The sequence below is a fragment of the Idiotropiscis lumnitzeri genome, chromosome 8 (assembly GCF_059441095.1).
Source record: "Idiotropiscis lumnitzeri isolate Australia: NSW breed Sydney's pygmy pipehorse chromosome 8, RoL_Ilum_1.0, whole genome shotgun sequence".
In the NCBI taxonomy this organism is placed as follows: Eukaryota; Metazoa; Chordata; class Actinopteri; order Syngnathiformes; family Syngnathidae; genus Idiotropiscis; species Idiotropiscis lumnitzeri.
This window is the reverse complement of record NC_142398.1, coordinates 23,360,897-23,380,703: the sequence shown is the minus strand read 5'-3', so window position 1 is coordinate 23,380,703 and position 19,807 is coordinate 23,360,897. Positions and strand designations below refer to the sequence as shown.

General features: G+C 50.1%; 3 protein-coding genes across 12 annotated transcripts in view; 1 reads left to right on the top strand and 2 right to left on the bottom strand.

Annotated features, from left to right (window-relative positions):
* Window positions 1–281: 281 nt before the first annotated feature.
* LOC148332890 (ribosomal RNA processing protein 36 homolog) lies at window positions 282–5,075 on the bottom strand. Its single transcript, XM_088302043.1, has 8 exons — window positions 4,385–5,075; window positions 3,140–3,427; window positions 2,653–2,788; window positions 2,527–2,593; window positions 2,115–2,219; window positions 1,491–1,565; window positions 1,298–1,415; window positions 282–592 (listed from the first exon to the last, which is right to left on the bottom strand). The coding sequence occupies exons 2-8, from the start codon at window positions 3,408–3,410 to the stop codon at window positions 411–413; spliced, it is 954 nt and encodes a 317-aa protein (XP_088158169.1). The 5' UTR covers window positions 3,411–3,427; window positions 4,385–5,075; the 3' UTR covers window positions 282–410.
* Window positions 4,530–17,220, top strand: LOC148332889 (apoptosis-stimulating of p53 protein 2-like). 8 transcript variants are annotated; one of them, XM_088302030.1, is made up of 16 exons: window positions 4,530–4,975; window positions 6,904–8,695; window positions 9,763–9,864; window positions 9,945–10,113; window positions 10,361–10,524; window positions 10,632–10,796; window positions 10,876–11,038; window positions 11,120–11,209; window positions 12,397–12,485; window positions 12,565–12,880; window positions 14,101–14,726; window positions 14,849–14,986; window positions 15,055–15,188; window positions 15,426–15,592; window positions 16,032–16,231; window positions 16,317–17,220. In XM_088302030.1, the coding sequence occupies exons 4-16, from the start codon at window positions 10,008–10,010 to the stop codon at window positions 16,605–16,607; spliced, it is 2,649 nt and encodes an 882-aa protein (XP_088158156.1). In that variant the 5' UTR covers window positions 4,530–4,975; window positions 6,904–8,695; window positions 9,763–9,864; window positions 9,945–10,007; the 3' UTR covers window positions 16,608–17,220. The 8 variants fall into 8 exon arrangements, 7 of the variants coding, with proteins under 7 accessions (XP_088158156.1, XP_088158154.1, XP_088158152.1 ...); XM_088302026.1 differs by lacking the exon at window positions 6,904–8,695 and having other exon boundaries at window positions 4,532–4,975; XM_088302029.1 differs by lacking the exon at window positions 6,904–8,695 and having other exon boundaries at window positions 4,535–4,975; window positions 17,068–17,220.
* The window catches only part of LOC148332888 (GTP-binding protein 2-like), a 10,998-nt gene continuing 8,342 nt past the window's right edge, over window positions 17,152–19,807 (bottom strand). For all 3 annotated transcript variants that reach the window (XM_088302034.1, XM_088302036.1, XM_088302035.1), the window contains one exon: window positions 17,152–18,166. In XM_088302034.1, the coding sequence (XP_088158160.1) occupies window positions 18,005–18,166 (162 nt within the window). In that variant the 3' untranslated portion in view covers window positions 17,152–18,004. The remainder of the gene's footprint in view (window positions 18,167–19,807) is intronic.

Sequence of the window (19,807 nt, the reverse complement as noted above, 5' to 3'; positions counted from 1 at the left end):
AGAACGACATGTACGACAATTTTTTTTTCCCTTAACTTGGATGAAACTAATGACAATTTTCTATTCTTAATACAAACTTTGAGCTTCTGATCACAAAATGGCCAGAAGCGATACCTTGAAATAAGGCTGCTATTGACACCGATACGATACCTGGCATCAGAATGTGGCCATGACTCATTGCAAACTAGTTTTTATTTATTTTTTAAATCGGGGTAGTGCCATGCGGGTACCGGCCCGGATTCCCAAATCATCCGTCCGCATCGCAGTGAATGCACGTGCCGTTAAGCCCTTCTGAGGAAAAAAAGCTTTCCAATGTGTTTATTCATGAGGGAAAAAAAGGACTCGCTCATACTGCGCAGTTCTTACAAGTCAAAGCAAAAAGAAATCCAACTCTCATCTTGGGAGACCATTCAAAGGCGTTTGTCTGCCTGCGGTGGCCGCGTGTGCTGGTCTTGGCGCTTCTGTTGCCATGGCAACTTCCTGCGATCCTTACCGGCGTTGCGCTTCCTCTTCTTGCCCAGGTAGGCATCCAGCTTGCCGCTCGTCTTCAGCGCTGAGAAGCTCGCCGCCAGATGCAGCTTCTTCTGCTTTGCTGAAAAAAAAAAAAAAAGTGGGACGGACTTTTTTTTACACCAAATTGTGATTAAGACACTCTCCCTTTTCGGACTTGCTTGCAAAGCATGCACTGCAAAGAGAAAAATACAAAAACAACAACAACAAAACAACTCTCCACTCCTTTCATTCCTGCAGGTTTAACACTTTTTTCTCCCCAAATATAATTTTTTTTTTTTTTTTTTTAAATGGTCTCAAAAATGACTACTTGATGGATATGCAGAAAAATGGGTCGGCTATTTTCCCATCAAAATCAAATTTTATTCTGAATTGCCATTTAGTTTTTTACTTTTAGGGGATTTTAAAAACGGCAAACGGTTCTGAATTATAATCCTGAAAATAAAGACATTCAAAAATGTGAAATTTTTATAATTATTTTTTCCACATTGCCATTTTTACCCCAAAATGCAATTTTATTTATTCCCTGACGATTGCACTTTGTTGGTCTAATTTCTTTAAAAATATATCAACCACTACTTGTTTTTTTTTTTTTTCCAAGAAAATGTATTTAAAAAAGAAAACATTTTCCTTAAGATTTTCATTCTAAAAATATCGTGAAAATGCGCCACTCTTGTTAGATGAGCACATTGTTGTCCCTCCCAATCCAACTTGATTCTTTTTTTCCTCTTTCCTCCGAGACGCATTCTTGCCGCAAGCCCAAATGCGAGCAACGGTTGTCACGTACATTTGTTGAGGAAGAAGGGGCGAGCTCCATGATTTGCCCGTTCCCTCTGCTCCCGTTTGTGCTGCAGCTCGCTGGCCCGCTGGCGCTCTCGACTCTGCCGCGCTCTCTCCTGATTGGCCTGCCGGGCGCACGACAAGCTCAAAGTGTTGCCGGGCGGATGTTCGCGTGCACTTGTCGTTGCGAGGACACTCACCATCTTCCTGAGGAGCATGTTGAGCTGCTCTTTCTTGTCGCTGTTCTTGGTTTTCGTCAGCTGCTTCTGGATCGCCTGAAGGCCACCGAGGAATCAGCACGTCGGCCATTTTCTTTGCGTAATCAACTTTTTATTGGCTGGCTTTCAAAGAAGAAAACCAACAAACAATTTGGTGTCTGTTCAGTTGCCGCAATACTTTTTGTTTCCCGATTGACATGGATTTTTTTTTATTTTTTTATGTGCTGATTCTGATTTTGTGGGCGCCTTAACACTTTGTGCAACAATTATCAACTACAGGTAGAACATCTGACAGTTTTACAACAGTTGATCCTTCAGTATTCAACTTGACAACAGAGAGAAAAATGGGCAAACTTGCCCATTTTTGGGAGGGTGGGGAGAATGTTTGTCTGAAAGATAAAAATGTTACCAACTTGCCAATTGAATCAGCCGGCCAATGGACCGTTTGGGCGCGAGGACACGTGCAGTCACAGATACGAGCAAAGGTCACATGGCACAAACGCGCCGGCCAGCGAACCCTCCAGGGCGCCGTCGGTCGGGGTAGCGGCGCGGCCATTGCAGACACGTGGGCCGCTAACGATGGCGATGGCGCCGGCGGGTACGTACCTGTGTCTCTCGCCGTCTGATGTCATGGATGAAGCTGTAAGTCTTGTCAAAGATGTCCGACTTGTACTCCCCCGACAGGTCGTCAAAACGAGGATCTCTCAGTGTCTGCGCCAAAAGAAAAGAATGAAGATAGAAATGACATGCTCTTTGTTTCACTTTACGACCGGTGTCGTTTTGGTCAACGGTGACGAAAATCTTTTGTTAACGGCCCTTTTTTTCATGACGACGACGAGCGAAACGTGGCTCTTTGATGACGAAAACACAACGAATTTTCCGTGACGAGACGGGACGAAATTGGTAGCTTGCGGTCCGTCAGACGTTCCAAATTGACGACATAACTTCCTATTGCTGGCGCAACCTATCCCCGTTGGTCCACGCCCACCACGGCGCACGCCGGCGCTTGCGGACTCACCGGCTTCTTGACGGCAAGCACCTGGCGAAGGAAGGGCGCTCGTTTCTTGGCGGAGACCTCCGTGGGCCTGCGGGAGGAGCAGAAGGCGTCAAGCCCGGCCGCAAGCGCAAGCCGACGCCACCTCACCTGTTCTTGTTGAGGCGCTTGCGCTCGGCAGCGCTCGGCAGTGCCCGGCGAGTGCCGTGAGCGACCCGGTTGTACGCTTTGGTGCCCACGTGGCTCTGCAGTTTCAGGATGTCCTCGAACGACATGACCGACAATTCTGGACATGCGACAACAAAATGCACGTCAATTCACGGTCGGACAAAAAGGCCATTCTTTCAATTGTTGTGACCAAAATGGGCCACGAACACGAGTTACAGATTCAACTGCTGATTTTTTAATTACTTGATTCACATCCTATCGTTTAACTTTTCAAGGAATACATTGCGGCATTTGTGCTCAGACCGAAGCTAGAACTTATGAGAATGTATTTCGAAAGCGAGGTAAGGAAGGCCCGGACCCCGCGTCGGAAAAAAAGGTCGGGGAGCGCTGGAGTGATCCGGCAATGAATCGAATCAAAGCGCCATTTTAGATGCAGTTGCTGTCGAAAGAAAGAAAGCATGTTCTTCACCTTTTTTGACGTCCTCTCTCCTCAAGTGGGTTGACTCGACCTTCGCCACCTCTTCATCATGGACCTCTTCATCCTCATCCGATTCATCCTCATCTTGTCCTCCAGCATCGACTTCCTCCTCCTCATCATCAGATCCTTCCTCATTGTCGTCACCGCCAGCAGATTCAACCTGATATTCCTCATCATCAGGTGCTTCCTCTTCTTCACCAACTTCTCTTCCTCGCTCTGTCAACGCCTCGACATCGCCGCCACTGCTGCTGCTGGCAGACATCGTGTTGGCCTCCGACGCTAACGCAACACATATGCGCATGTTTACTAATGGTGACACAGAACAGGCGTCATAGTAATCGCGAAATATCTCGAAAGAAGACGTCAACGGGGCGCAACAATTCCTGAGTTTGCAGTTGACAAAGCCCCTTCAAAGAGATCAAGTGGAAAAAGGCTATTCTTCAAATCCAAAAGTCCAAATTGCTTATCCATTTTCTCTGTTCAAATTGGTGTCCCAACAGGCTTGCAGTTCGCCAGGTGCCTTTGTGACGTTGCTCTGCACCCTGCCGTCGTGGCTTCCAATGCTCATTTCAGGAATTTCATCAACCACAAATGCCTCCTAACAGTGATGTCGTCGTTCCTTCGATGGGGGTTTGCTTCTTTCTCAACAGTGTTTTTTTTTTCTCCTGCTTTGAATGGCACCCATTTTAAGAATGTTGCGTCGCACTTCTCAGAACAAAACACTGTTTAAGTTACCACTGGGCCTTGCAAGCCAACACTGCTGGAGTGTGGCGCTCGTGGGCAGTTTTGAGAAATGTTTCAAAAATAAATGTCTGCATTTAGATCGCATTCAAGAATCCAAGAAAGCTATTAGAACAGTCTTTGAATTAAAAATACTTCATATTTTGAGATTTTGCATCAATTACAAGATATTATTCATTATTTAGTTAAAAAATGAATCACTTGACAGCACTGATATCCATCTATCTATTTATATATATACATACAGTTTAGAACAAATAATTAACATCACTGATTTATGGTGAATGTACGTTAAGGAAGCTTTCCATTATGTTTAGAAAATGAAAAAAAGATTAAAAATGTCGAGAAAGTTTTTTCAACATTTGATGCTTTCACATCTTAACCAGTTTTAGCAGGACACAGCAACAAAAGTAGCGTCTTTTAAAGGCCGAACAGATAGCCTTAGTTAAAAACCCCATGAATATTTTTTCCTGTTCAGTCATCAACTTGTTTTACCTGAGAAGCTGACAACGTTTAAAAGATGAACATTTGCAACGGACTTGAGTTCTCTCGCCACGCGCGGCACACCGCCAGAGCCCGTGAATAGGTGAAAAAAAAAACAAATCTAGACGAACTCGAGCAGCTCTGCTAGACGTTCACCGTTAGCATAGCGTACTTTAGCTTCCTCCAAGGCAGATGGACACGTTTCGTGACGTCACATTTAATTGGCATTTCCGCCTTCACAATAAAAGCTAGACCGTCAGCCAAACACCACGCAGATCTCGTCAGATTAATATACGTACTCGATAGATATAATTGTGCTTAAATACTAAAACAACACAACACAGGAAGCCATTTTCTACAGCTTTGACCTAATTCTATTTTGAAAAGCGGAACCGGATCTGAGTATAGGCAGGCGTGCGAGCTGAAACTGAGCGGCGTTCCCGGTGAGCAGCGTAGTCATTCTCGCTCCGCTCCGCAGATGAACGGCAGCCTTGGCTCGGTGACTTCCACGTTTGGATGCTAAAGCAAACCGGTCCGATCACGAGAAGCCGGACGGGCGTCAACAGGTCACGTGACTCGCAGCGCGCCGACACCATGCTGCCGGTGAGCCGACCCTAACCCTCGTACAGATTGTTGGATGGATTGATGGATTGTGTCAGGTGACGTCGCGCCTCTCACCCCAAATGCCACATCAGCATCATCCATTCATCTTTTCACCCATTCTTCCATTCATTCCTATTTGACCTCGCCATCAGCGGAAGGTCACGGAGGTCAAGTTGAATGTTCCAGAAAGAATGTAGACAACAGAAAGGTTCTTGAAGTCGAGCAGGGGTTTCCTGAAGTTGGAAAGATTAGTTTCCTCCTTTCGTGCAACTTATGCGCGCGGTCGTGTGTTGGGAGGAGGCGGGACTCCGAAGCGGCTCAGCCAATGAGACGAGCTCGTGGGGTTGGTCTGATCTGAGCTTATCAAATTTGTCATTTCGCTTTTGGCGCGGAAGTTGATCAGCTTGCGTTTTACAGTTCCTTCCACCTTGGAAAGGTTGCTAGGCGATGTTGTTTTGGTTGCTAAGCGACACATTGTTTGGGTTTGGAGCAAAGCGGAAGCCCAAACAAGGTTATTGCGGCGTCCTCCGTCCATCACTGAATGGCAGCTTCCTCCTGGAGGAAAGACCGTTCTGCCTGGTAACGGTTGCCATGGTGAGCAGGGTCACGCACGCGCGCGCACACGCACGTGTTGAAGGCCGAAGACAACAGACTGTGTCATGTTTGATTGGCAGCGTTGTGACAGGCAAGACCACAAGCTTCGCGATCGTCATCCTAACGAGCGCTGACGTTCATTTGTTTTGTTTTGAATGTCAAAGTGCCTCTTATCTTTAAGAACGTGCGTGCGTGTGTTAATCCGGTGGTCATGTGACCTGTCTCCCATATGGCTGCAGGCGTGGGCCTCACCAACAGAACATTGAGGAAGTGACCTGTGGTGAGCAGCTGCTGTGTTACCATGGCAACAAGTTGACATTTATACAGCGAAAACAGATTTTCCCAGTCCACAGATCAATCCCAATTTGGAGTCGTATGCCAGGAGTGCAGTACCACATTGTACCACAACGTGCCAGGCGGCGCTGAGCCTCGTCAACAACTCAAGAAGAGGCGAGAAAGTCGCAGTAGTTTGAAGGCTTCAAATGACCATGACCATGATTTCCGTTTTGGCATTTCACATTCTATGTTAGCATTAAGATAGACTTTGCTTCGACGTTCACTCTGGGGTGCCCCTGGCGAGGATGAGCGCATTAGAAAATGGATCGATGAATGTAATCGTTTAGATGGTGACCCCGCCCCCACCCCACCGAGGGGGTTCTTAATCCCAGCCCGGATTAGGACGCCGTCATGTGGCCACACCCCGGTCGGTCTTTTTGAGCTGCTGCACGAAGAAGCGAGCTCAATTGACCGAAAACGTTCCTCTCACCTGACTTCTTGAACCTTGTGCTTGACACCTTCAACCTCCCAATAACTCTTTGAACCTTCCGTTTGACTTTCAGAACATTTTTTTGTCAATTTAAAGAGCCTTCTTGGGGTTCTTCGCTCAAAACCTTTGGCTGGCCTGAGATTTATGCCACAATTACGTAAGCGTCATGTCAAATACCGCGTGCAAAAGAGCTTTTGTGCAAACCAAAATGTGTTTTGCGTGCGCAAGACCAACCACGCGTACGCACAAAATAGCGTACAAAACGCTGATTTACGCTTGCCATGCAGACGTGACAACTGTGCCACAATTCTTAACCAATCAGGAGTCGGACACGAGGGCTGATTCTGATCGGCCGCTTACTGTCCAAACGCATTTCACAGCAGTACGACGTCCGGGAAAACTCGAACACAGTCGCTAAGAAGGTCTTCTGCATTCGAACACGCTGTTTTAGCACAATAATACAATATTGTCCCTTTACTTCGATTTTTTTTTCTAATCAAACATTGTGCATTTGCGTCTTCATCATTAAATGTCACCATAGTCGTGCCAATCCATTCTTTTTTTTCAGCCCACCTCTGAGTAAGCAGCCAATCACAATCAGCCCTGGTGTCCGAATCCCGATTGGATCATTGCGGCACAGTTATCGGCCTGCGTTTTCTACCCGAAGAGGAGAGAAGCCGTGAGCGTACCACCGGTGTTGTGCGCACGCGCAAAACGTGTTTTCGTACGCGTACACGTCATTGTGGCCTACATCGAGCGCCATACCTTGGCATTTACACGCCTTCTGTTTGACTTTGATCATTTTTTACTCAACTTCCAGAACCTTCTGCTCAACTCTTCAAAGCTGAACTCCACATTTGACAGCAGCTCACTAATGTTCAGGAGGTTAGCTGGCGTTGTGACACACAAATGCTGGCATGGCGAGGCTGTCCACCCGGCACGTCCTGTCACAGCCAAAACCAAAATGTCAGTGAGCAACATGAGGAAGGTCAAAGGTTATTTTTTTTTTCACAGCCTGTCACGCCAGGCTAGCAGAATGGTAACTTTGTTCTTTCGTCAACACCACAACGTTGCTCTTTAGGGTTAGCAATAGCGTGTTAGCGCCTGGATTCCACCAAGGTATGGTCGTATTTCAGCAAACATTGTCCTAGACGATTGTGAGCGTGTTCCTAGGCGGCGGAGCGCACGACTGTTGCCAAGTTCCCATCACGCCAGAAACACTTTGCAGGGACGTTCTCCACTTGTGTCAGGAACCGGGAGAGGACCACCGCTGCATCACTGAGACCTGGAGGGGAGACGGTTCGTTCGCCGCAGGCACTCCTGCACGCCCGCGAACATTCCTGACTGACTAAAGCTCATTCTGTCTCTTATTTATGATTCAACTCATTAGTTCTTTTTTCTCCGACACTTTATCATCAAAAGAAAGTTTCCATTATTACTCGAACTAACGAGAGCTGGGCGGAACGAAAGAAGAAAAATCTTCTTCTTCTTCTGATCATCAAATAAACTTCTGCCGTTGGCCTCCCTCCCGCTGTGGCATCATGCACGGACCTTTTTTTTTTTTTTTTTAAGGGAGCGGGTCTTTACTTGGCTGGAGGCCGACAATTTTTTATGAATAAGGCCGGCGGCTGAAGGGCAGGGGACTGATTGGCTAAAACCGCTCAAGAGCCCAGCTCTGGAACTAACGAGTTTAGTCACAAACATTCCTTTCGGCTAAAGGATAAATTGTATCTGAGTGGGTGTCGATATTTTTGGAAATGTCACGTAATTTCATGTCATCAATGAAGAAATAGATTTTCAGGAAAAACAAAAAAACAGTATCGGGCACTGTGTGATGGATGACGAGCGATTTGGACCGCTGAACAAAAGTGACACAAAAATGCCTTTGGACCGATCAGAACGCGTCATCGGGGAGGACGAGAAGATGATGGAGGTGTTGCAGCGTTGGGGGCAGCACAGTGGGGAGGTTTCCTACCTACTCGGACGCCTGCCGCACACAGGTTGGCGCACGCACGCCAAATATGTTTGCCTGTGTACTATCTGGTATTCAGCACACAACGTACAAAAAAATCAAGCAGAATCGTCTTGCAGTTGAATCGAATGTTCCGGAAGTCCAATAGAATGTTCTAGAAGGCAAATGGACACAAGAAAGGTTGTAGAATTTTCTAGAGGCCAAATGGTAGGTTCTAAAGGTCGACATTGGGAGGATCTAGAAGTCAAGTCGAAGGTTCATGAAGTGGAGAATTAGTTTCTAAGAGTTGAGCAGAAGGTTGCACAAGTCAAAAAGAAAAATCTAGAAGGTGCCTGGACACCAGAAGGGCTCGAGACGTTGAGCGGAAGCTTGCGGAATATTCAACAAGGTGAGTCAAAGAAGGCACTAGAGAGCATGTCGACTCAATAAAAGTTTGAGCAGAAAGTTGGCGTGGAAATTGAGCTGGATTCTCATCCGTGTTTAAAAAAAAAAAAAAAAGCAGTTTGGTGGCATGCGGCGTGGTTTTGTTTGGATGTGTTTTGGTGCGACAAAAGAAAAAAAAAGAGTCAAGATTAGAGGAGCCGAACCTTTGGTCACTGAGCAATCAGGCCAACATGTTGCTGGAGTGACCGGCAAGACCGGCAAGACCGGCAAGACCGGCAAGACCGGCAAGACCGGCAAGACCGGCATGACCGGCAAGACCGGCAAGACCAGCAAGACCGGCAAGACCGGCAAGACCAGCAAGACCGGCAAGACCGGCAAGACCAGCAAGACCAGCAAGACCGGCATGACCGGCAAGACCAGCAAGACCGGCAAGACCGGCAAGACCGGCAAGACCAGCAAGACCAGCAAGACCGGCAAGACCGGCAAGACCGGCAAGACCGGCATGACCGGCATGACCGGCATGCTGCTCTTGCTGGTAACTGTGGCTCATTTGGAAGAGCGGCTTGCCCACTGACCGCATGTTCGGTCGAGGCTTTCAGTCTTGGCTGCTTTTCTTCTTCTTTTGCTGCTGGTGGTGCGGGCGACATCAGCAAGACCAGCACAAAAACACAACAAAAGCATGCTGGTCTACACCGGCAGATGGATGAGATTCGGGTTCTAGGGGGCTCAGAGACACTGGAAAGGTTGTCGAAGACGAGCAGGAGGTTCATAAAGTGGAGCAGAAAGTTGTTGAAGCCGCGTCGACGCGATTACGTTGTTGAGGAAAGGTCCGAGGTTCGAGACATCAAATGGAAGATTCTTGCGAGTTGTGTTCCGCTTGCGATGCTGCTAACCATACGAAGCTGCAGCGTGTTTGCGTTCAGGCGTGCGCTGTGCAGCAGACCGCATGACGAGCCGAGGTCACACGGCTGCCGAGGCTGGCGAGTTGACTAGCGTTAGCCTAACCGAACAAGCTCGAGATTTAGATTTAGATTTAGGGTGAGCAAGCTAAATCTTTGTGAACACACGCAGGTGCCTTCGCCTCGTCCCGACGCAGCGCTGAGCGAGCTGAAGCATCTGGCGGAGCGACAGCAGCGCGACATCCACGATAAGCAACAGCTGCTCGCCTCCAAGGTCTGATGACATTGCAACGTCATCAGCGTGACCAGCATGTGATGTCATTGACGCTGTTGTCACCCCCTGCCCTCCGCCAGGAGCAACGTTTATGGCATTTGAGGCACAACAGGGACCACCGGCAGGCGCTGGAGGAGGAGTGTATGCAGCATCTTCACGATAACGCTGCAAAGCAGGAAGCCAAACTGCGGCGTTTGCGGGCCATCAGCGGCCAAGTGGAGCGAAAGCGCGTCACCAACAGCAAGCTGGGTGAGTGAGTTACGGGCAAGTTGAAGTTGAACAAACGCTCCACAAGTCAAAAGGAATGTTCCAGAAGATACTTGGAGGTTAAAGAAGTCCAGCAATAAGTGGACAATAAGGTTTCAAGAATTGAGCAGAAGTTTTTACAGGTCTATCGTAGTCATGTTGGTGGATTCTGGAAGCTGAGTAGAATGTTCTAGAAGGCACGCCGGCAGTCGAAATAGTAAACCGCGCTGAGGCCACCTCTTCTCCTCAGCTTCAGAGGTGGAGCACATGAGCACCCTGTTTCAGCAGAAGAAGAAGGAGCTCCTGGTGGGCGTGGCCCGTGTGGATCAGCTGAGCGAGCAGCTGGAAGGGCTCAGGAGCAGCAGGACCTCCTCCTCCTCCGCGGTGCTGGAGCGGCTATGCGGGGAGCTGCAGGTGAGGCTAGGCAAGATGGGAAAAGCGCACGCTAACAAACCTGTCCGGCCAGAAAAGCCGTTGAAAGCCAAGCCAATGTGGCCCACAAATACCCCCCTCCCCCCCAGCTGAGGAACCGAATGAACCAGGAGCAGAACTCTCGCTTGCAGCGGCAGAGGGACGAGCTGAGCAGGAAGAACCGAGAGGTGGCGACCATGGAGCGACGCGTGGCCGAGCTCCGTCAGCGCCTTTGGAAGAAGAAGGCGGGGCTGGAGCACAAGGAGAACACGCCTGTGAGTGGACATGCTGCTTGCTATGCTAATGTGACACGCGGAAGCTGAAATGTGTGCTCGTGTTTGTTCAACTCCGCAGGTGCCCTTGGACAACGCCGCCTCTCAGCACGCCACATCCAAGGTGGCAGCGGTGGGTCCGTACACTCAGTCGTCCTGTCGAGGTCCACCTTTGCCGCCTCGCCAAGGGCCTGCGCTGAAGGCCCCGAGGCCAACCCCTCCTCGGCCCCTCAAGCCCGCATCAGGTAGGCTCAAGTGGCGGTGCGCACAAAGTGCCATGTGATCTTCCTGCCGAGCAATCGGGTGTGTTCTTGTGGTCTGAGCAGCTGTCAGCAAAGATTGGAGCAGCTTCGACGGACGCCCCACACGAGCCTCCACACTGCCCCGTGTGGCCAACCCGCATCGCTACGTCTCAGGTCAACAAGAACAACAACCGTGACAATCGTGACCGACGACGACTTAAACGTGTTCAACGTTCCCCAGCAAACATCTACGTGTGTGTGGCGAAAGCTGATGACTCTCGAGTCTCGTGACATTCTGTTCTCCGCCACGGGAACATAATGGAGCCGATCAAAGAGGCGCTCGAACTGAACAACCAGCAGGCGGCAGTAAATAAAACGAAATATGTCGAAGCCAACGCCAGTTTTTGTATCAAAGTGGCTTCCACGCAGTGGCGGGCCGTGCATTTCACACGACGGCCTTCGCCGAAGTCCGACTTGAATAAATACCCCTCATAATAGTGTCATTTATGACACCACGGCTGGAGAAATAATACACATGGTAATGGTTTCATTGGTGCCATGTTGTGTAGTGAGAACAGAACACACACACACTCACGTACTAGTAGTACGTCGTAGGTCGTCCAACACTAGCGTCTCTTGAAAATGGCCTCGCAGGTGTATCTGCAATGAAATCCACACTTTTTCCCTCCTTTGGCCGTTGTGGTTTAAAAAAAGCAAGAATATATTTGAGATTTTCGAACGGTCGCCAGTTACCACTTACGGGTGTGTTGATTCCGCTCACGAGTGAGTATCCAATCACAAGACGCGTTCATCACCTTCAACGTGAGGCCAGCGAGAAGGCTCACTGTAACCGGCTCGTGATCTGATTGGCTATCGACGGTAAAAGCCTCCTTGAGACACAGAACAGACACCCGCACGATTGTGTCTGAAGGCCTCGGACGAATAGTGCGTACTGCTGCTATTGTGAAATCTGCCTGGCAACACGAGCTCGCTGAATTCTGATTGGATAAAAACTCTCCTCTGCAAATTCAACACTTGGATATAATAATGACATCAAAGTGAACTTTGAGTTCTTGATTAAGTTAGGCCGGCAGTTGAGGCCTTGAGGGCCGTGACCGCCCACCACTGGTCCCACATTTTAACAACGCTGGACTAACATCAGCGTGTAACACGATGTTTACATTCTTCTTTGTTTTTGTGAGGTCACATATTGGCATGCACATTTTTCTGCCGCAAAGGACTTGTTTCAAGATCAGTGCTGGTGCTGCGTGTTTTTTAATCTATGTTTAAAGATCTTTTAAAATGTGTAGCAGAACTAAAGTCCAAGAAGTCAAGAACTCTTGATGATGTTCTGTCTGCAGAGAGTGACTCCGACAAGTGTTACGACGTCCCACCGCCCGTCCCAGCACGAAACAATCACACGAGCGACAAGCTGCTCTGTCGTCAGATGGTACCCGCGTGCGGACTCCTGTCAAACTTGCCACATTGTCAACCATTCGTAACTGAACTTGAGTCGTCTCCTCTTTTAGGATCCGGGCACCACCAATAGCAAAGCTTTCTGCTTCTTGTGGCCTGCCTGCAACACTGGAAAGATGAGAACATCAGGGGGCGGCGCTCTTCAGAGTTCCACCCTCCCTCTGCCCCACAAGCAGGAAAAGCCCCCGGCCGCCGCCGCCGTGCGGCCCTACACCCCTGACCTCCCGCAGCCTCAGAGTCCTCTGGGACCCCTGGAGCTGCAGACGCCTCAGAGAGTGGCGGCATCGTCCATCTACTCCTTGTACACGCAGCAGAGCATGCATGGAAATAGCTCCCAGTCCAGCACGCTTCCACGCTGTCAAACGCGAGGTGACGCAATAGCTCCTTTAAATGCAATGCTGCTTCTTTTCCTCTTCTTGTATTGATCAATGGCACGTAAAAGTCTCCCAGTTCTTGACACCGAGGGTCTTTTGGGCTACCGGGGGTTGCGTGCCGGTGGGCCCATGTGCGCTCTTTCGTCAGTCACACATCTGCTTGCATTGCTTACATTATTTGCACGATAACTGGTGGGCGTTCCTTTTCCATTCAGAACCGCGGTGTGGTTTAGCGGCAGGTGATGGTCAGTGCCGTGTCTCGTTTCTTTGAGTGGCTGTTGCCTATCAGGCTCATCTGACGATCAGGTGGTGATGCTGAAGGAATACAATCCAATCCAACTTGATTCCGAGCACGCATTTCACAACAGCTGGCGCTGTGACAAAGCGCTTTCCAGATGGTGTCATGGAGCATCAGTAGCTCAGAGAGGTACGCTGGGGCGAGGCCATTTCAAGATTTCAAGACCAACACGAGTATCTCAAAGCGAACTCCAAAGTGCTCTGGGAGCCGGTGAAGAGAGGCCAACATTGGGGTGATGTGCTCCGTCTTCCGAGCGACAGCATTTTGGAGCAACTGGAGACGCTTGAGGGAGGACTGGCTGACTCCAAAGTCAAGTGCATGACAGTAATCTAGCCGAGATGGAACGAATGCATGGATGATGGTTTCGAAAGGAAGGGCTTCCTTCACTTTAACCAGCTGCCAAAGATGAAAGAATTTGCCGATCTCATTTCAGATCAGTGTCCAGTTTAAAACCAGTTTGAGACTCTAGATAAGATGCCAGGAAGACTTATCCAAGAGAACTGGATTGACAGCTAGCGAGTGTTATTCCGCTTATTTACTGATTGTGCTTTAATTCAATATACAATACGAGTTTCACATCAATCGGTCCCCGCAGTCCTTGAAAGGAGACCAATAAACGGGAATCCGTGCCCAGACAAAATCATTCGTAAGACGTCTTACACCAAATTGGGTCTGTTTGTAGAATATTGGGAAATACTCTGGTCATAAAGCGCTTTCCTCTTCAATGTCCAAAATATGCTGCACTGGGTTCAAGGCTGTTTAAGGGCGACGTGAAGGAAGGATACGCAGTGGTTTGCTTCAACTAAACGCTAAAAGAAAACTAAATGTGTTGAATGAGCACATGTTGAGCAGATCCTGGGCCGTTGTTCTCCTTCATCTGCTTTGACCGCTAATGGCTTGTCTCCCTCGCTCCACAGTGTTCGGTAAACCTGTTCTCCTCGCCAGCGCGGGGCTGCAGTCTGACAGCGGTGCCATCAACTGCGGTTCTTCTTCTTCTTCTTCCAAGAGGGGCGATGCTGACAGCAAAGATGACGCCGCTGCAGCAGAGCGAGCCACCCCTCGGCCACTCAGCCCCACCAAGCTCCTGCCCTTCCTCACCAACCCCCGCAGGAATCACGGCGACGCTGATCTGGAAGCCTTGCGGCGGCGCCTCCACGCCCCCCGGCCCCTGAAGAAACGCGGCTCCATCACGGAGCCCGAAGGCCCCGTGGGACCCAACATCCAGAAGCTTCTTTACCAGAAGACCACCCTGGCTGCCATGGAGACCATCCCCATGGAAAGCCAAGAGCCGGTCTCGGAGCATGTTGGGACAACTGACGCGAGTGACAGAGTGGCTGTGAAGCAGCTGCTTGAGAGCCCGCAAATTGATGGGACGCCGCCCCCTGCGCCCCCACGCTCTCCTGTCCCAAGCTCTACCCAGTGCCGTAGCCCGGCATTCGGTCAGGATGACAAAGAAGAAACGGTGTCGTTCGAGTTCCCCCCCAACCCGCCTGCCGAGGCCACCCTCAAGCTGACGAGCCGTGAGGTCACAGGACAGGCGACGGTGAGTGCGTCTGAAAATGTTCTCATGACGGAAGAACGAAGGAACGGATGAAGGCGATGGGTGGCACCTTTTCTTTTTGGTCGTCTTACTGACGTCTAACTCAGCCCGTCGACCTCATCCAGGGAAACAAGTCCATTCTCCGTACGTCGGCCTCGGTTCGTGTGGACCGGACCGTGCGTGTCAAGTTCAACCCCTTGGCCATCCTACTGGACGCGTCGCTGGAGGGCGAGTACGACCTGGTCCGGAGGGTCGTCTACGAAGTGAGCCCGCCGGCATCTTTGGAGAAGATCCTCGTGGGGGACGTCCTCCATCTTTGTTTTGTCTCCAGGTGGACGATCCCAGCGGGGCCAACGACGAAGGCATCACGGCCCTGCACAACGCCGTCTGCGCCGGGCACGCGGACATCGTGCACTTCCTGGTACACTTTGGTGTCAACGTCAACGCTGCCGACAGCGACGGATGGTAGCGCAAATTCCGCCCGTTGGTTCGCTTGACAAAAAGCCGCGCTCGTGATCACTGACTCATTCCTGGCTGGCGAATTTCATGATGGCGCAGCCGCATAGCTCCCAAAATGCCTTTGTGGACATTCGGAATTAGGCGATGATGAATGACGGTCGACTCTTTTTGTTGTTTGACGAGCAGTTGTATCCGTCCGTGTGTGCGTTTCATTTGGTCCATCCCGCGCTTGCGATTGCCCAGGACGCCGCTGCACTGCGCCGCCTCGTGCAACAACGTGGACGTGTGCAAGTTCCTGGTGGAAAGCGGCGCGGCCGTGTTGGCTGTGACGCTCAGCGACGCGCAGACGCCCGCCGACAAATGTGAGGAGACGGACGACGGATACGCTGAGTGCTCGCACTTCCTCTACGGTCAGCGACGGCAACTCGGAGTGAATGAATGAGTGAGGGAGCGATTGAACAAATTCCCCACCAATGAGCTCATGTGAAGCGGCTGTCATGAACGAATGAATGAGTTCATGTGTGCAGCTTTTCACACACAAATGAGTGAATGGATTGGAATGAGTGAGTGGATGAGGGGAGCATAGTCGGGCACTTTACCTATTTTGCGTCTTCCGTCCGCTGCCTGGGCACCCTTCCGTCCTTACACTTTCATCCTCATTGATAAAAATAACGGCCATCCGTCTTTGTCCTTTCAAGCGCTTCCGTCCTCGCATTCGAGGGCATTCCCGGAATGAAGTCCTAAATGGGTGCGCATGCTCATGGATGAATGAACATCAGGCAAACGTTTGAAGAAATCAAGAGGTGAGATGTGTAAGCAGCGCCCTCTCACCTGCGTGTTTGCGTGCAGGCGTTCAGGAGAAGATAGGCATCATGAACCGGGGCGTGGTCTACGGCCTTTGGGACTACGAGGCTCAAAGCCAAGACGAGCTGTCCTTGCAGACAGGAGACTGCTTGACGGTGTTGAGGCGGGACGAGGAGGCCGACGGCGACTGGTGGTTGGCGTGCCGCGGGGGTCGTCAGGGATTCGTACCCAGAAACCTGCTCGGGGTCAGTAAGTCGCAATACTCTGCAGCAGTAGTCGTGAGGGACGGCTTCATGATCGCACACGTTATTTTACACATTGCTTTTACAGGTCCCCGCAATTTGTCCCGAGTTTTCCCACAGTACACGTGGCTACAGCGCCAGCGATCTTCCACTCACAAAAACATCCGGCTGCTTGGAGATGGGCCTTTACCGTTCACATGCTCGTTTTTCTTTTCTTTCTTCAGTCCCGAGACCTCTCTCTCTTTCGCTTCTCGCGGTCCGTGTTACATGTGGAAACAAACCACGTGACCAAACCTCACAGGGGCAACATCTTTTCAATCTTTTTTCAGGGTACCATTGTTGTTGTCCGGGTCAGTGTCATTCGTTAAAATTCTTTTGAAGCGCAATTCAAAAGCAATGCCTGATTTTCCTTTTCTTTATTTAGTCCATGGTTACATGAGTGCGGCTCGCTATCCAATGGGGATTTAGTACGGCTGCATTGACTCGTGAGGTTTTGTAGTTACAATTTTTGAGGCGCTGGAAAGCATTAATTAACAAACTGAGATAGGAGCTTGGTCAGGGAACAACTCCTGGGTTGTTCACGACTACCGTATTTTTCGGACCACGGGGAGCACCGGAAAATAAGGCACAGTGTCAATGGAAAGGTCTAGTTTGGCAATTTTCCACTCAGTTACAAGGCGCACTCGTCGGCATCAAAGACAACAAACAAGCAAGTACAGTAAATGTGTGGAGCTTGATTCAAATTCAATTTGACACGGTCGATTTTGGAGAAAATGTGCGCCATTTGGTCCGAAAAATGCGCTGTGCTCAATCTGCTCTGCTCCACCTCTCCCTGTCAGCTCTATCCGAGGATCCGCCCCCGACACAGAAGTCTGGCGTAGCTGCGATGGACTCCTGAGGAACTCCAAGAAACTCCCAACAAGTGTCTGTCCACTCTATATTTATTCTTTTTTGACAAATCACACACAATAAAAGTAACATTTTGACACTTACTTTCCATGTTTTCGATTTATTAATGCTCCTTTAATTCTTCCTGGTAACAAACACCAAGCGTCTTAATTTCAGGATGGGATGGAACCATTTGAGAAACTACAAGCTGCCTCTTCTGGCATGCTAGGCTAGTATGAGAAACTGTAAAATGACCGTTGAGAACAAAAAGTGGACTTCATATTTCACATGGAACACATTCAAAATGCGCCTCTTAGATTGCACAAGCTTCCTCCAGTCAGCCATGGTGGCTGCAGACCTGGCCGGCGTGGCTCAAAGTGCGAAGCAAGAAAACAAAGCTGAAGATGGGCTGTCCAGCCAAATTGAGTCTGATTCTTCTTGGAGGCTGGCAAGACCGGAATAATCCGGATCAGGGGCAGATTAGCAAAGAGGATGAAGGACTTGGCTGCCTTGGGGGCACATGCCACGCCACATGAGCTTCGATTTGACTCATTCTCATTCTCCTGCTTCTTGTCTAATGGTTCCGGTTTTGCTCTTGTGATTCCGGTGGTTGTGGTACTGTTAGTTCTTAGTAGTACTAGTTTCATTGCTCGTCACTGGTTGCGGTTGTAAAGTTTAGTTTCGCTCGAGTGATTTAGGTGGTTCTGGTACTAGTTTTCTTGGCTCAAGGGGTGATGATTCTAATTGTTCTGGTGGTTCCAGTGCCTCTGGTTGTGGTTGCAGAGTTTGGTTTCAAGTGGTTCTGATGCTTCAAGTTGTGGTGGCTCTTTCCTAGAAGTTCAGGTGGTTCCAATGCCTCTAGAGTTTGTGGTGGTGTTGGTGCTGGCTCTAATGGTTCTGGTTATGTTCTGTAGTCAGGAGGCGTGTGACATGTCCTATGCCCTTGGTGACTCCTTCTCTGAAGAGAAGTTTGGCGCCGGTCCGAAGATACTCAGGATGTTTGAGGAAGCGAAACGCCACCACGGCTCGCTCGCCTGTCCTCAGCTCGTCCTGCCAGGAAACAGCGAGACACGTGTCACGTATGCCCGGTGTCGGTACTAGATAGGGACGGGTTGCTCGATGTGGACACGGTCCTTTGGTGGCCTTCGCGTCTGCTGATGACGTCACGATGTAATAGATTTCTTTGACTCCATGTTTGTCACCCCCGTTTGTTACATTTGTATGTTCTGAGATACTAAATAAAACTATCAAAAAATAATAAAGTACATTTACTGTTACTTTTGCGAGGATCATCCTTTTTTTTTTTCTTTTGGTGTCCTCTGCGATCCTGTCGAACACGTCACGTCAATGCTACGTTGCTTTGGGAACCAGACTGGTTTTTCCGAGGAAAATATGGCAATGTTTTATTAAGAAATATTTCACACTACATACAGACATTCTATTCATACGATCTTGTAGCCGGAGTGAACCACTGCGTTGTTGCAAGTTCGGCAGGAGAAACGTTCCACTGCTGCGCGGCAGCGGCTTCTCGGGGCAGAGGCGGAAGTGACGTGGGAGCTGACGCGCCAACGATGGCGGTCATGCGGTTATTTTGTTTAGCGAATCAAAATAAGCAAATAGACCAGCCAGGGGTAAAAACAAACACAGAGCCAAAGAAATCTATTTGAAAAATACGTGTTAAAGCGTGACGTCATTCGCAAGCGCCGAGCCGCCGAAGGACCCCGTCCACATCTCGCAACCCGTCCCTATCTAGTACCGACACCGGCGCACTGTGACACACATGGAGCCACACAAATCTTGTACAAATACACACACTCACTGGCTACGTTTACATGGACGCATTTATCCATCCATCCATTATCCGCCGCTTATCCGGGGTCGGGTCGCTGAGGCTGCAACTTCAGCAGGGAAGCCCAGACTTCCCGCTCCCCAGCCACATCTTCCAGCTCTGCCGGAGGGATCCCCAGTCGTTCCCGGGCCAGCCGGGAGACATAGTCTCTCCGGCGTGTCCTGGGTCGTCCTCGGGGCCTCCTGCCGGTGGGACGTGCCCGGAACACCTCACCGGGGAGGCGTCCAGGAGGCATCCTAAACAGATGCCCGAGCCACCTCATCTGGCTCCTCTCTACGTGGAGGAGCGGCGGCTCGACACCGAGTCCCTCCCGGCAGGCCGAGCTTCTCACCCTATCTCGAAGGGAGAGCCCGGACACCCTGCGGAGGAAACTCATTTGGGCCGCTTGTATCCGAGCTCTTGTTCTTTCGGTCGCGACCCACAGCTCGTGACCAAAGGTGAGGGGAGGAACGTAGATTGAATGAAGACCACGGTCTCAGATTTGGAGGTGCTGATCTTCATCCCAACCTGAGTGGACCTTAGCAGGGAGGCTGAGGAGTGTGATTCCTGCGTAATTGGAACACACCCTCCAGAGGCACTGTCCCCGATGTCCACGCAGTGTTGTAGAGGCGTGTCAATCATGACAGCCCCTCAACATCCACAGCCTTTCGGAACTCCGGGCAGATCTCATCCACCCCCCGGGGCTTTGCCACCGAGGAGCTTGTTGAGCAAAGTCTACCTCAGGCTCTTTTCTGACAGGGGACTCTGCCAGACGTTCCCAGCAACCCTCACAATACGTTCGGGTCCGCTGGGTCGGACCGGCATCTTCCCCCAACATGGGCGCCAACACACCACCAGGAGGT